At 36.9% G+C, this 15,513-nt stretch overlaps 1 protein-coding gene across 1 annotated transcript; it reads right to left on the reverse strand.

Moving 5' to 3' along the window:
* Positions 1–524: 524 nt before the first annotated feature.
* CHRNA9 (cholinergic receptor nicotinic alpha 9 subunit) lies at positions 525–9,740 on the reverse strand. The gene is made up of 5 exons (XM_072406869.1): positions 9,674–9,740; positions 7,388–7,533; positions 6,379–6,533; positions 4,699–5,231; positions 525–3,328 (listed from the first exon to the last, which is right to left on the reverse strand). The coding sequence occupies exons 1-5, from the start codon at positions 9,738–9,740 to the stop codon at positions 2,745–2,747; spliced, it is 1,485 nt and encodes a 494-aa protein (XP_072262970.1). The 3' UTR covers positions 525–2,744.
* Between the last annotated feature and the right edge of the window lie 5,773 nt (positions 9,741–15,513).

The following is a 15,513-nucleotide window of genomic DNA, read 5'->3' on the forward strand; positions in this document are numbered from 1 at the left end:
TGACTATAGTAGGGACATTAGATTGTGAGCTCCTTTGAGGGACAGTTAGTGACACGACTATGGACTTTGTACAGCACTGCGTAATATGATGGCGCTATATAGATACTGTGTAGTAATAATAATAATAGGATGGGGGAGTTCCAGAAAGTGGGAGCAGCTTTAGAAAAGTCTTGAAGCAGTACATGTGAGGAGGTTAAAAGTGAGGAAGTCTGTAGTAGGTCATTGGAGAAACGAAGAGTGCTGCTAGCAGGGTATTTTTCTATCAGTCCAGAAAGTGGGACAAGAGCTGTGGGCTGATTTAAAAGCAAAGCCCATGAGCTTGAATTTGATTAAGTGGTGAAATTACTTTAGCAGAGCTAAATTGTTACATTGCAATCCATGTGAGCAATTATTATTTACCCATCACCTAAAGCATTGGATTCACCCATGAATTTTGGAACAGAGCATTATTTGAAAATTAGGCCTCTTGAACCCAAGTAGATCAGCAATCAAATTTCTTAAATCTTTATTGAACCGTGTAATCCAGAAATCAAATTTTTACTTTATAATGGGCCAAATAAACCAGCAAATCAGATAATAACATTTGTATATTATACATGGTTACATTATAGTGCACAATAATTGTGTCACCTTGGTGTATATGGAAAATAGTGTCCTGCTGCTGTCACATTTGAGTTTCCCCTCTATCATATACAGGGTATTACAATATTAGTAATAAGGAGCTATGCACATTGTTTCCACTAAACGGAGCTGCAAGTCAACAATGAGAGTGTCTACATCTACAGCACGCCAATGTGCTTCAAAGAACCGTTTGAGCTTGCAGCTAAAATGTAAATGTAGTATTTACCAGCTCTTGTTTGAATATCTGCCAGTCTCTCAGCAATAAAACGAATCCATAAAACCAGTCGCCGAAGAGGAAATTCATTTATGGAGCACACAGTAAAACACTACTTTAAAAATGGCTATATTTGCAATCAGTTAAATGGGAACAAAAGTAAACTTATGGGGTTTACAATTTGAGATATGTTTGGCCTAGTAGCCAACTACTTCTACTTTAAAAAAAAAATCTAATATAAATCCATCAAATTGCAGCTTTTCCCCATCTACACAGCGATATCTTTCTTTTATGGGCCTGCAAATGGGAATACTAATATGATAATTCTAGAGAAACAAGAATATAACATGTAATATATAAAGATACTGCATACTAAACTAACCTTATGGGACTGGTCTGTTGAAAGGAAATGCACATGAGCAGTGCAAAAGCTCTATGAAGATAACTGGTATACTTGCAAAGCTGGTTCATAAGACCATTCTGATGTATATGCATCCAGATCTTAAATCTACACTTTTGTTTAATGATTACAGATTACATTGGTATCCACAGTTTTCATATAGTATCCAAAAATATAGTCCAATATGGTGCACTGAAGAATGTGGGTGTTAGCATTCTACCATGAAATTCAAGAAACAAACAAATGTCATAAACTAAGTATGAAATATGCAGGTGCCAGAAAAAATTCCCAACATACCCACACATCATGCAAATAAGGTGTCACATATATTGGCATTTATCAATGTAGTATCCATTCTCAAGTGGCATTGCATAAAATCGTGTACACATGCCATGTTCAGAGCCCATACTTACATATATGACTTTATCACATTCATGTTACATGCACATGCATGGTGGTTACTGCCCTACAGCATGAAATATGGCAATTATACACTTTATCATCTCACCAGTGATATCAGGGTGCATTTCAGGCATTCTTGAGCATGCAAAAAAGTTAACAAATATCATATAGACTTCCCCCAAAAGAAATCAGAAAGAAAAAATCTTATATCCAGTTCTTAGCAAGTAAACAGTAGATTTACAAAAATCCAAGTGCATTATGTTCCCAAAATACATACTATGATAATATGATTTGTTTTTTTTTGGCCTTCCCTGTGGATGCTTCAAAGTGGCAACAAACTGTATGTATTTATGTACTATTAAAGCAGGCCCCTTGTGCTGCTTGGTGCCTGCAGCGCTAATATCTGTGTCCCTCTATTGTTTATTGGCAGTCCAAGATGTACACAATTTTAGCTTTCTAGAAACTTCAGTATAGCCGTTGCCCCATAAATTACAGCGGTACTTTTAGGATAGGGCAACCTGGGCGATTGCCCAGGGGTCCTCCCTTCCTCAGGGTCCTAACTGAAAGAATAGAAGGGGTGCCAGTAGTTTGAATCCTAGTCATTTGGGGTGCCTACTTCATATTTGCTCTGAACCTCATTTTCTCTGAACCCATCCCTGACTATATGCCCCAAATTCAATGGGGACACCTTTTGATGGTTCCTAGTGTATTCACATTGCATCACGTAAAAACTAGCAGATGCTTGTAAAGAGTCAGGGGCCTTTGGGGTCGAATAGAAGTTTTTGAATGTTAATAAATGTAGTTAATTCGGCTAACTGATGTTAACTGATATCATTGCTCATCTTCCTAAAAATATCAAGGCTTGCTGACTTTATACTAAAGATATTTGAAGCAGTTATATGAGGATCTGGCTGATGGCATGCATCTAAATTGTAGTAGTGTTTCCATCCAGAAGGTTTAGAGATGTATTAATTCTGCAAAGTGTGCGACCATGTTCATAACCCTTTATAGCTCCTTATTGCTAAAAGTCCACATATTCAAAAGATATAGAGCATGAATGAATTATTGTTATGTTACGTATTTAACCATGAACAAAGTTGGCTTACACTACACAGCCTTTGCGATAATTAAAATACTCATAAAAAAGACCATAGTGAAGAAGACCCACATAAAGAAGCGATCCATCACCTTGGCCACTTTCTTCCACTCTATTCCTTTATGACTGATTGATTTCTGCTCACGGTACCAGTTAGTGATGTATTCAATGTTATTTGCCAGAACTCTGTAATGGATGCAATGATTACAGTACAGATGACGGGGAATGTCACATTGGCCTCCTTTATCTCCTTCAGCTTGGCCATTTAGGTTTGCATGGATGTCCATATCACAGACAAAGTCACCGGCCGCAGAGACTGGATTCTTTAGAGGGTAATGAAAATCTTGTTCCTTTTCAAAGTCATCATAAGAATGACTGCTGTCCTGTGAAATAGTGTCACTTTCTTCCTGGGAACTGGTACAGTTCTCCCCCACATCATAGACAAAAAAAATCTTAGACATGTAGTCAAGTATGACAACTCTTGCCCATCGAGGGATGGCTTTTGCTTCTGCTCCACATAGGTGAATGTTCATGATGATGATAGTCAATGCTGTCGAAGCTGTAATCATTGTCATTGTGGCTATGTAATATTTACCTAAAGTAGATAAAAACATTAAAATATAGATAAAATATTCAGGTGATAAGTTAACATTTGAAATATTGAGGCTTACATAAAAATAATTTAGAAGGTGGCTGGTAGTGGAGTTAGTTTCCCACCCGCTCGCCCTTGTGTTTTAAGGGGTAGAGTTGGCAGTTGTTGGTTTGGGTCATTTTGCAGTGGTCTTGCGGATGCTGAAATGTGAAAGAAAGACTCATCTTTGTCATGGTATCTATGGGGGTTACATATTGATGGTTAGCAGATGGTGGAGGTGGCAGTGAAGTGGATATTTGAGGTAGGATGGGGTGCGCCTGAGGGCCAAAAATATCAGGTTTTTATATTGGTTTAGGGGGTTGTCTTTCCAGATCTTCAAACAATTGGGATCCCTGGGGTTAGCTACTCTTAATTACTGTTAAAAATAAATGTCAAGGTGTTAATATTAAGTTATTATTGTTCTTATATTGTTGAAATTCTGAATATTTATGTTGAATATGTTAATTAAGCTAGATTAATATATTTTGTAAAATAAACCACTGTCTCAGCCAATTTTGTTCCAAACATGAATTGGCGTAACCTATTTCAGGAAAGGAGATGGTTGGGGTAGGCTCAAGAAGACGGAGACATCGGAGCTACCCTATTCATGTTGTCCTCCTAGGCAGCTACAGCAGTGACTATATGAAACCCTGCTACTGGTAAACTCCACGCTTGTTGGGCTTCAACCAAATGGTTCACTATTCTGTCACATTAGAGGGGTTAACTTTAATTGCCTGTCTGAGAGTCATTACAGGAGGTGAATAGAAATCTCTCAAAAGTGGTTGGAAATCTGGGAGAAGTATTCTCTCTGAAGAATTTTCCTTCTACTTCTGACCTTGTTCAAGTTTTACCATTTTGGATTTACTTTCACTTTTTGTCCTGTGGACATTGGTAACCAGATCATATACACACAGTATATCTCCCCAGTACAGTAACAGCCCAAAGACGTGAATTAGACATACTCGTATAGAAGGAGGAATGCCAAATTTAAAGTGTATGTAAGGGAAATCATTCTTTTTTTTTTTTGGGTTAAGTAGGGAAGGGTTAGACCCTGTCAAGTTTTGGTTGCTGTCTGAGTTTCTGCTGGGGAGATTAACCCCCTTTATTTATCCCATTGACCATTGTCACTAAATCAGTAAGTGAGGGAAAATTCAACATATTGAGGTATTATCATCAAAGTATTAGGTAAATCTTCCAGTGGAGACACATGTTATGGAGATGATTTTCTGGGGTGAAATCAATATTATTTAGATAGCCTTACATTTCATAGAAATGTTCAGGGGAGCAGGATTTTTGAGAGTTCAGTCACCAGAGTCCAGCAGGAAAGTACTCACCTATTAATGGCACACTTTCAGAAGGAGGCATGCTTTCTGCAACCATTAACTGAAACACAGTGAGGGCTAAGAGTACAGTGACTCCTAGAGAGACCTTTTCACCCGAGTCTGCAGGAAGGTAGAATCCTAATGGTGCCAGGAAAGATATCATCACACATGGAATTAACAAATTGAATATGTAGAAGGAGGACCTCCTCTTGAGAATCAGCGTGAAGGTGATATCAGGGTATGGCTCAGAGCAGCAGCCATATGTAATGACATTCTTTACTGCCGGCATGCCATGCATTTCCCATTCCACATTTTCCACAAAATCAGATAAGTCTCCAGTGTCCATAGCATTTATTATATCCACCTGATTACCATTGTATGTCCAGGAACCAAAGGTTAGATTACATTCCTGCTTATCGAATGGGAAATAGGAGACATCAACAACGCAGGAGCTTTTGGTGATAGCCGGTGAGTCCCATGTGATCTTACCATCATAACGCAGGACAACATTTGTATTCACAGGTTCAGAAAATTCATCATCTGCCCTGTAAATTGAAATATTGTAAACATCATAAAGTGGTTATTTGTTCAGAGATTCAATAATGTGCAATGGAGTACCTAAATAGATATAATATTAAGCTCCAAATGTTCATGTACATATGATAATTGTAGACTCTATAGAAAATAGTAGACTATACAAAGAATAAGTATTCCTGTATTTCCTGAATAAATGTGAACCTCAAGTCACTTTCCAAAAGTTGGGCTTTTTAATTGGGAAAAGGAGCGTTCTTATGTGAATGCCTAAGGCTGTGATGAGAATCAAATTATTACAGCACATTGATGGAGTAAACCACATGAAATACACCAAAATGCAATTCTCAACTTTTATTTCTCTTTTTCTATTTTTTTGCCAATCCTACATATCCTACATTTTGCTAAGTCCTACATATCATAGTTAGAAACCAAATCTGTTACCCCAGTGAGAAAAAAGATGTCAGCACAATATAGACAATCATCCACCCAAGCATAAGCTACGGCCACAGGTCAACATCCTGCGACTGACCAACGATTGAAAAAAGTAAGGGTCATTGGAAATAATTAGGTAATGTTTAGGTTAAAAGTGATTGAGACTCTGTGCATAGAAAAAAGGCAACTAAGTAGTAATGTATTATCAAAATAGTTCCATTTTGTCTTGGTGAGTGTATATGCCAATAGTCTGCAAAGGCGTCATCCAATTGCCATCTGTTGCAGGTTTGTTACAGGAGATCTTCTTGTCTGTTGTTATCTTTAAATTTATTATGAGAAACATGACCTTTTATTTGGTGCAATGAAAGACTAGACACTATGGAGGTAATTTACTAAATAAATAAATAAAATACTATTCACATTGAAAAATGTGTGTTCATATTATGAAGCTGAGCCCCTTAACTGTATTCAGTATTAAGAGTATTCAGCTGGCTGATTCATACATTCACAGTTTGTTTTGCACGTTGCTTCCAAAAACACACCTTAAATTATTTATTCTGTTAAAGCAGAACCCCATGCAAAGCTAGTGATACACAGATATTTGTTCACAAATTGGGACATTGATTTCCCCCTTCTAACTCAAAACCTCAGAAACATTTTTCATGTTGCTTCACTTCTATAATAAACAAGAAAATAATTCCTTAGAGAAATGGTCTTTCTACCTACTTGTTATAGAGCACAATATCTGGTCTCCATACCATGTTGCTTGGGATACGGATAGAATCTAGACCATCATATTCATCTTTGTTCCACATCAGGTATGCATCATACCAGCTTTGCCTAATCCAAAGGTACGCTGTCAATATTTGATTCCTTTCATCCTGAAAAAAAATAGAAATTCTGATTTTTACAGGTTTATAAAAATTTGCTGTCCTCTGCTCACAAAATACACAACATTAGGAAATATAACAATAATCTAATGATCTACTAATTGTAATCTAATCTTTACAATTAGCTGTGGGAAAAAAGGATTTATTTAAAAAATTCTGATAGCACTGATGATAATAAACTTTCACATATAAATCTAACACATATCTAGTAGGAAAGTAATTTAGGAAAGAAAGGTATATCTGTAGCTTAGTATAATATATCTCCTATAATGTAGTCTGCAAGGTTTACATGGAAAAACAATCATTCATTCATGGCAAAATTTTTTGGTTGTAGTGAAATGGGATCTCTGCAAGTGTCGACTATCTCCCAGTAAAATTTATCCCAGAAATCAACTGTGAGAACAATCCAGGGCAAGAGGCAATACAGGAGGAAGTCAGATTGGGTAAAGGTTTTCCAATGTTTGTAGATGTCTTTACTGAAGATGTCCATTATAGAATAACTCAATTAAGCATTTATATTGGATGTTAGAGGGGCGATTCTATAAAAAATCAGCATGTTGGCAGGTTGCTGATCCAGCTACCACATCACATAAAATTTGGTTCAAGAAAGATCATTGTAATAAAAGATCAGCATAGTAAAAGAATAGCGCAAACATTTAGGATCAAATCAGGGACATGTGCTTGTGTCTCAGGGGAAACATAGTTGGCCAATGGTATCTTCCACTAGCTCACATCTAGAAAATATATCAATCCAACCCTAAGTGGCTGGAACAGATCAATTGTTGTGTAGATACTAATACCAGCAGTCATTTTTTGGAAACATTCATTTTTTTGGATATACTTACAATATCTTTAATCTGGGACAGAGTTATTTGTAGGGTAACATTCAATGCTCGGTCAGTATCTTCCACTGGTCTTAGGGCATTGGAATAATTCTCAAACAGATCTCGGAATAACATCTGGGCATATTTACCTTTTGCTGATTCCACTCCTTAAACAGACACAAAAAAGATAATAAAAAAATACATATATATGTAAACCTAAAATATATTTCAAAGCATGTTAGGTGTCATGCCCCACTGTATACAGTTTTCCAAACTCTGTTTTGTTTTCTCCTTGAGATTCTCCCAGAAGAGCAATCCCTGGTTCAGTCTAATGATGTACCTGGATCACCAGAAACGTTATCACTCTTTGCAGTCCTTCAGGTGACTGTTGGGCTTTTATTCTGATAGACCTGAAAAGCAACCCAAGGGCAACTGAGGGAGCTTGTAGGGCAGAAGTTGAGTTGATTTGCAACAAAAAGTGTTGTTAGTATGACAGTACATACAGGATAGAAACTTTGCAACAGATACACAAAAAATATATTAGCTAAATAAAACTGTATACAGTAAGGCATGCTACCAAATATACCTAACCATTGATTCAGGGTTTATATACTCTATAAGGAGATCCATAGAGCTACATTTTCTCTGCAGGTTGCCTAGTTGAAGAGCTCCAGCTTGACAAAGGTGAGTGCTCATTCTAGGACCTAGTAGCTGTGTGTCCCACAGAGAAGGAGTCATTATACTAGCAATCCAAGATCCACCAGTTAGATCAGAGATATGGACAGGCACAAATTAAGCACTCGCCAGTCCCTGATTTTCCTGATAGTCCTCTATTTTCAAATGTCATCTGTAAGCAAATAAATAAAATGTATGTTTTAGGCAGCAACCCATTCAACATTCCACTGGCAACTCACCTGAATTGTTTTTTTAATGCAAAGTTATTATTCACATAAAAGAAAGGTTACATTCACTTCCTCATATTGAACGTATTCACTATGCTCAGAAATACCAGCTAACAATGCAATGAACAAGGAAATTGCATGTGTGCCATAGCTACAAAGGTTGGAACTTTCTCATCATATATTGACATGCATTTATGAAAACTGCATTGTTTTCTTTTAAAACAATGCTAATATTATCTATGTTTGTTTGAATTCTGTTTTTTTAAGCCCGACTGAACTTTCAGTTTAAATCAACTAAATACATTCCGGGTACATCAAAACAAAAATTATGCAAAGTCCTACAAAGTTTTTTTTTTTTAGAAAGAAACCATATCCTGAGTACAAAAAAGTCTGATCCCAGTCAGCATGTGGCTGAGAAGGATATTTGTTTGCTGCATGGAAGCAGTGGTTTCAACGCTAGACATACTGCAGCCAGCAGGGTGCTGTAGGACTGACAGCCCTTCGTAAAGAGACCACTGTTTCACGCAGTAAAGACATTATAAATATATATATATATATATATATATATATATATATTTATATATATAGATAGATATAGATGTGTATATATTCCTGATAGTAGATTAACCAAATCCCTTCTTTTATTCAAAAATTTTAAAAATTTAAAATATTTACTTCTAGAGTCAACCCGTAAAGCTGAACTTGGAGAATTAGTATTTTTGGCCATCCAGTCATGTGATAAACACAAATCTGGCATGCAGCACAGCCACAACACAGCACATCGGGAACATCAAGAGACCTAATTTTTGTTGCAGTAGCCTAATGTTTTGCTATTCCTGGACTCTGTAGATTTATCCCTTCCCAGGCTGTAAATGGACAGTAAAAGCAACATACTAATGAGCTCAGCTCTCAGTCACTCTGCTTTCCTCTCCTGTGAGTGGGTTCCTTTATAAGCACATGTGAATTTCAGCACAACTGATGATACAATAATGAAGATAAAGCTGCAAACTTTGTGTTTAATATATTTGTCAGAAGTGCATATAAGTTACAGAAAAGCTGTAATTTAGTTTAATATGTGCAGATATCTATTAGAAGTAAATCTTTTTGCCACCCAGTTTTGTATCGAAAGAAGGTATATAAAAAACTCAGCCATGCACTCCCCAGCTATGTATACTTTGAATCCCATATTTGCAGATTCTTTCATGTAAATCTATTTCTTATTAGTCTTACAGCATTTTCATGATATACCTTGTATATCCCGATACATTATCAAATAATGATAAGAGTTGACAACCTTTAAGTCACTTTCACATTTTTACCAGTCCATGCTTAACACAAAACAATTGATCATTACCTGGCCAAGGTCAGACATCAAGTTGTAATAATTACTGGTAACTGATCTCACCTTTTAGGTCCAGAATTGTTGAGAAAAGCCATGTTAAACCACAAATTGCTGCCGAACAAGTCTTCATCTTCTAAACTTGCTTCATTTAGTGGAAAAATAAGCTTAGCAGAAAATTGATTAAAAAAAAAGTTACTCAAAGCTATATTAAGAAAAGAAGAAAAATGCTGTATTTGTTCTCCAGCAACTGCAGTATTCACTGGTATCTAATTTAATATAGAGATGTACAAAAAAAAACATATGCTGCTCTATAGCCGGGGGGAATCTAATACGGTCTAGGAGCAACCGGTCTACAAAAGGTGATCTGATAGTGTCACGGTTCAGTGATAACTAGTATACTAGCAACCACCATGTTCTACTGTTTCAACCTGTTCTGTGAGACAGTGTATCGCTGCAAAGAGTGCATGCTTTTTTTAATTGCTAATAAAGAATGCATTACACCTAGCCATTGAAAAAAAAAAGGTTTTCATGCAATTTTAAAGTCAACCCACTTGCCTTCCACCCTCGAGCTAAATGTATTTTAAGTATTCTGAAAAGAAAGAGTTTGGTGTAATGGTGATTAATGTAACCTATGCTTTGTATCTGCATGTACATGGTAATGCTGTGTGTCTCAGAAGTGAAATGATATACTGTATTGGTAGCTCTGGGTAGTGAGGAGCATATGGCCCATTCCCCTTACTCCCACATGGCAGCTCAATCATTTTGCAATTGGTCACTCACATGGGGCCAGGGACAGAGCTCTGAATCATGACCTGTTGGGGTCAGCTTTAAAGTACCGTACACATATTCTTTTTCTCTGTAAAGGTGATCACAGGTTCATTTTAAGGACAGGTATTCATTTATAATTAGGTTCAATAAAAGGCAAAGAGGGGTGACACCCCACTTATCTATTGTGTCTCAAAGTTGCCGACCCCAAATCATAAACAAAATCTGAAAGGAGGAAAGCTGGGGATTTTTGTTGATGGTTTTGGTTGTTGCTTATAAACAGTGAATCATAATGAAAATCATCATACCGTGTTTCCCTGAAAATAAGACTATAAGGGTCTTATATTAATTTTACCTCCGAAAATCGCATTAGGGCTTATTTTCAGGGGATGTCCTTTTTTTCTCATGTATAAAAATCTATATTTATTCATGTACATATCACCGCACCAACCAAAGTCTGCTGCAACAGCTGCTCTGTTGCACAAAGAAGCTGCCAATAGGGCTTATTTTCAAGTTAGGGCTTACATTCCCCCCTTGTATGATTATCATGCTAGGGTTTATTTTCGGGGTAGGTCTAATATTCGGGAAAACACGGTATAACATTAGTAGCAAGGCAGATCCAATCTATGTACATTTTCATGGGGGTTTGCTTGTCAATTAGACAAAGAGAATTTAACTAGGTTACACCAATAATTTTGTAATGGAAAGGAAAGGTAAGCTCTGCTCACACACACTTTCTCATTGTATGTACTGATACTTCATGCATATTGAGAACAATTGAGTTTATGAGAATTTCCTCCACCTAATGAAGTAACTGCTTAAATTTGGACTATTATGGCTTGCACCTAACATCGTTATGTGCTCTCAACTGTATCCCCTGAAGAAGCCTATTGGCGAAACGCATCGGGATTGAGACGTTTCTTTTTTGCTTTAAAATTATCAGTGTAACCTAGTTAGATTCTCTTTGTCTAGTTGACAGGCACACCCCCATGAAAATGTGTTCTAATGTTGTACATGTTATTTTTTTGGCTTAGATTTCCTTGTATCCTTTATTCGTCTTTCTAATATTCATTTCAGTTATATTTGGTATAAAATAAAATGTAGATCAAAGCAGAATTCGTTTCTTTTCTGCAGAGATTTTTTTAGATTTAGGTCTTCTCCTAAGGGAAACGTATATTAAAAGACATGATTTACAATGCGTGCTTTACATATCTTTATTCCTATTAATAGCGATTATCATCAGCAATACAGCTAGGTTGTAGCCTATGACTACTTAAAATCTTCATCACAAAGCACAAGACATGGATTGGTGCACTTAGTTGCAGCGATTATCATCAGCAATACAGCTAGGTTGTAGCCTATGACTACTTAAAATCTTCATCACAAAGCACAAGACATGGATTGGTGCACTTAGTTGCTATTAGCTCTTACTGGCAACCCAAATGCGCCTTACCAATGCATTTGTTTGCAATATGGTGCATTTGGCAGCCGATTCCAATAAATTGACTGGCCTAGCATAACACACATCAAGTGAACAGTGTTTTCAAAACCTAGTGTGAACAGTCTCATAAGTAGCTCCTATAATAGGATTACATCCTATACTATACAGATCTAAAAAAATAGACAAATAGTAAAGCAAAATAAATGTAAACTTGGCTGAGGTCTATCTGCTACAAGCTTGGAGGGTTCATGTTAGGTAAAGGCAGCCTATTACATAAACAGCAAATAATTGCACTTTGCTTTACATCCCATAGTGGAAAAAACGAGGGGTTATGTAAATCTGTCCCTTTGCTTTTCACATGGCTAGGCACATAAAAAATATGTACTTTTGTCTTTTTATGCAGGAAGAAGAAGAAGATTTTGCATATTACAGTAAATTTTTATCACAGTAATACTTTACAGGACTGTTAGCTTTTATGTATGTACCATTGTACATTATCTTGTCAGCAACTCCATCATACATGTGGGATGTAGATCTGTGTGACTAATGCAGAAAATGAATATTTGTTAAGTATACATAAATAGACTGAGTAGGAGTTGAGAACAAGCACCCATTTTTCAGTACTATACAGTGTTTTCTGGGGATTCTTTGGTCGGTAAAATACTTCTGACACTTTCACAATTCATGGAAACTCTTTCTGATAGAAAGGGCAATCTGGCCAAACAATCCAACTAAATATTATCTTACATCACTACTGACTCGTTTATTTTTTTCTTCTCCAATATATGAGCAGGTTAATGTACTTCTTCATCACTTCACTATATTCTTTAGTAGGATTAAAGAGTGTTTCTTTTACCACTAATTCTGAGGACTCCAGTGCATTTTCTAGAGGTAAGAAAAAAGACCTGATAGTACCCTGAAAACTAATCAATATAAAATAGGGTAATAGCATTATAAGGGAAGACAGGTATGCTATTACTGAGTAATGAGCATGAACCATTTGCCATGGGGTGTTGCTCTGGAAGGGTTCATTGGGGAATTGTAAATTAAATATTCACCGTGTTTAATGGCTGGTGGATGTGAGTGATATTTTATCTAGAGCAGTGTTTCTCTAGCAAGGTTCCTCCAGAGGTTGCTAGGGGTTCCTCCAGCCATGAGCAATTTGTGTCTCAGTATAATTGACACCAATGATTTTTTTGTAAGGGTGACAGTTCCCAATTGCCAGTATTGTTAGAGGCATTAGTCTCACTAACTAGAAACTACAGCAGGGGTTCCCCGAAGACCTGTAAGTAACTACAAGGATTCCCCCACTGTAAAAAGTTGAGAAAAACAATACTAGAGGGTGTGTTTTCTGGTATATATTCGCTATTTGTTACTTTTATTCCAATCATACTTTCTATTTAGCATGTAAATTATATATATAATTAAATATATATTTTATGAATATTTCTCTGTATTGGACTCAATACAGCTTTTTTGTATTGAATCCAATACAAAATTATTTAAATTTCCCGTCACTCCTCCCACTCGCACCGAGGTCCCTGGGAAACCCTAGAGATCAATTCTACAGTGGCCGGCTGGAGATTGGAGGAAGAAGATGTGTCCCAAGGACCTGCAGGGACCAGCAGGACTCTGGGGGATGCCAACGGAACAAGGTAAGTGGGTTTATTTAATGTTTTTAGCAACCCTGAGTGTGACTTGGGATTACCGCTTTTTGCATGGTAAATCCACCCCGAGTCACATTCGGGAATACCTCTAGGGGGGTAAATCTCTGCAATGGACTGCAATAAGAACACCTGCAAGCAGTATGCTTTAGCAGTAATCAGTCTGTGCAGCAGAGATGACAAAAGGAGAGAGCAAACTGATTTGATTGAGGGTCTAAATCACCTATATAATGATTCTTCATCATTGTTCAATCAGCTAGTTGGAGGCTTTCTGCGCATTGATGTAGCTGCGGTAAAAAGACTGGTAGGAATGCCAAGACTGCCTTCTGTGAAGCATGAATACTAATATTACATAGTATTTATATAGCACCGACATATTACACAGCACTTTACAAAGTCATGTCGCTAGCTGTACCTCAAAGCTCACAATCTAATGTCTTTACCATAGTCATATGTCATTAACACAGTCTAAGGTCAATTTTGTGGGGAAGCCAATTAACTTAACTGCATATTTTGGGAATGTGGAAGGAAACCTAAACAAACACAGGGAGAATTTACAAACTCCATGCAGATAATGTCCTGTCCGGTATTCAAACCTGGGACCTAGCACTGGCAAAGGCCAGAGTGCTAACCCCTGAGGCTCCATGCTGCCCATGCTGGTACCTTTATATGCACTCCAACTATATATTTAGCTGTAGTTGGGCCTTCGTTGTTGAAGTGACATCTGTCAGTCCATAAATCAATGCAGAAGGTCTTTTGACTCATCTGAAAAAAATTATGCTACCAAGTAGGATGCAGATTATCGACATAATGGACAATCTATGAGAACAACGGACATCATGTCTGATGGAAGCTTCTTAGGGTAGTCTAATACCACCCACTTCTTGCTTAAGCCTAGAACTGAAGGATTGAACCATTTATTGCCATTTTAAATACCATGCTATGCTGGAGTGTACCATTTTTCAATCATCAAATCATTTTTGTAAAATCACAGTAAATACAAATTCTTAGGTATAGTATAAAATATATGTATAATCAGTAACTATTATTTCCTGGGTAAACAAAGATCACAGAGGGTTTTTTATTTAATTTATTTAGAATGGTTATAATTTTCTGAGATTATCGCAAAGCCCCTGAACATATTATTGTGATAATTGAGTGAATGGGGGGGGGGGATGTCTATGGGAACTTAAGACCTTGCTTTTAAATCAAATTGCACATAGAACATGCCCCCCCCCCACACACACACACACGTAATATTGGTGACAATAATATGTTCATTGGCTTTGCAATTAACCTAACAGGTGGCTTTGAAAACACTCTCCGCACACTATATGCTTTTTAGAATATTTTCACTTGCAAACGTTTCCCACAGTTCATCTCACCCCCAGCAATTGTGGTAACAATACCATGTTGCAAATGTAAGACTAACCTAATTTTTACAAACATTTCTTCTTGCCAAAACCAGCTATTTGGGAATGGCCTGGCTATTCCTACTGCAGAGTTTAGACTTCAGGCAGATTCTATGTGGAGGAGAATTAAAACAGACTTAGCATCAGGACTGTTTTTCATGTTCAATGCATGCATGCTAAGTAATGAGTAACTGTAACACTTCCAGGTACTTTTTTCCTCTTACAGATATCACAATACTCACCCCGAAAATACCTCCAATAATCCTCCTCTGAAGGGCAGAATAAACCTTTTACCATTATCCTGGGCTACCATCTGTATCTTGGAATGAGAATCCGAGTGATTACAAAAAAAAATGTAAATCCTGGTGCAGTCAAATGTCTGACCAGTCCACTCGTAGCTGCAGCTACAATGTCACAGTCTATTCACTAGTAAAAAGGAGACTGAGGATGTTCCCTCTCGTCTGCAGCAGATTTATGACATCTAAGCCTAAACAAAATCAGTACTTTTGAATTTTTGAATCATAAAAGGTACAGCTGAAATAAATTATATATATATATATATATATTATTTATGGGTCTATTTTAAGATTTTAAAACCCTGTGATATCATATGCTTTTTAC

Source organism: Pyxicephalus adspersus, chromosome 3 (assembly GCF_032062135.1).
Source record: "Pyxicephalus adspersus chromosome 3, UCB_Pads_2.0, whole genome shotgun sequence".
In the NCBI taxonomy this organism is placed as follows: domain Eukaryota; kingdom Metazoa; phylum Chordata; class Amphibia; order Anura; family Pyxicephalidae; genus Pyxicephalus; species Pyxicephalus adspersus.

Coding starts and splice junctions, on each gene's coding strand:
- CHRNA9 (XM_072406869.1), bottom strand. CDS start 9,740: ATGAAGACTTGTTCGGCAGCAATTTGTGGTTTAACATGGCTTTTCTCA. Junction 5,232..6,378: donor GATATTGTGCTCTATAACAA/GTAGGTAGAAAG, acceptor TTCAATTTACAG/GGCAGATGATGAATTTTCTG. Junction 3,329..4,698: donor TGAAAGTGTGCCATTAATAG/GTGAGTACTTTC, acceptor TATCTACTTTAG/GTAAATATTACATAGCCACA.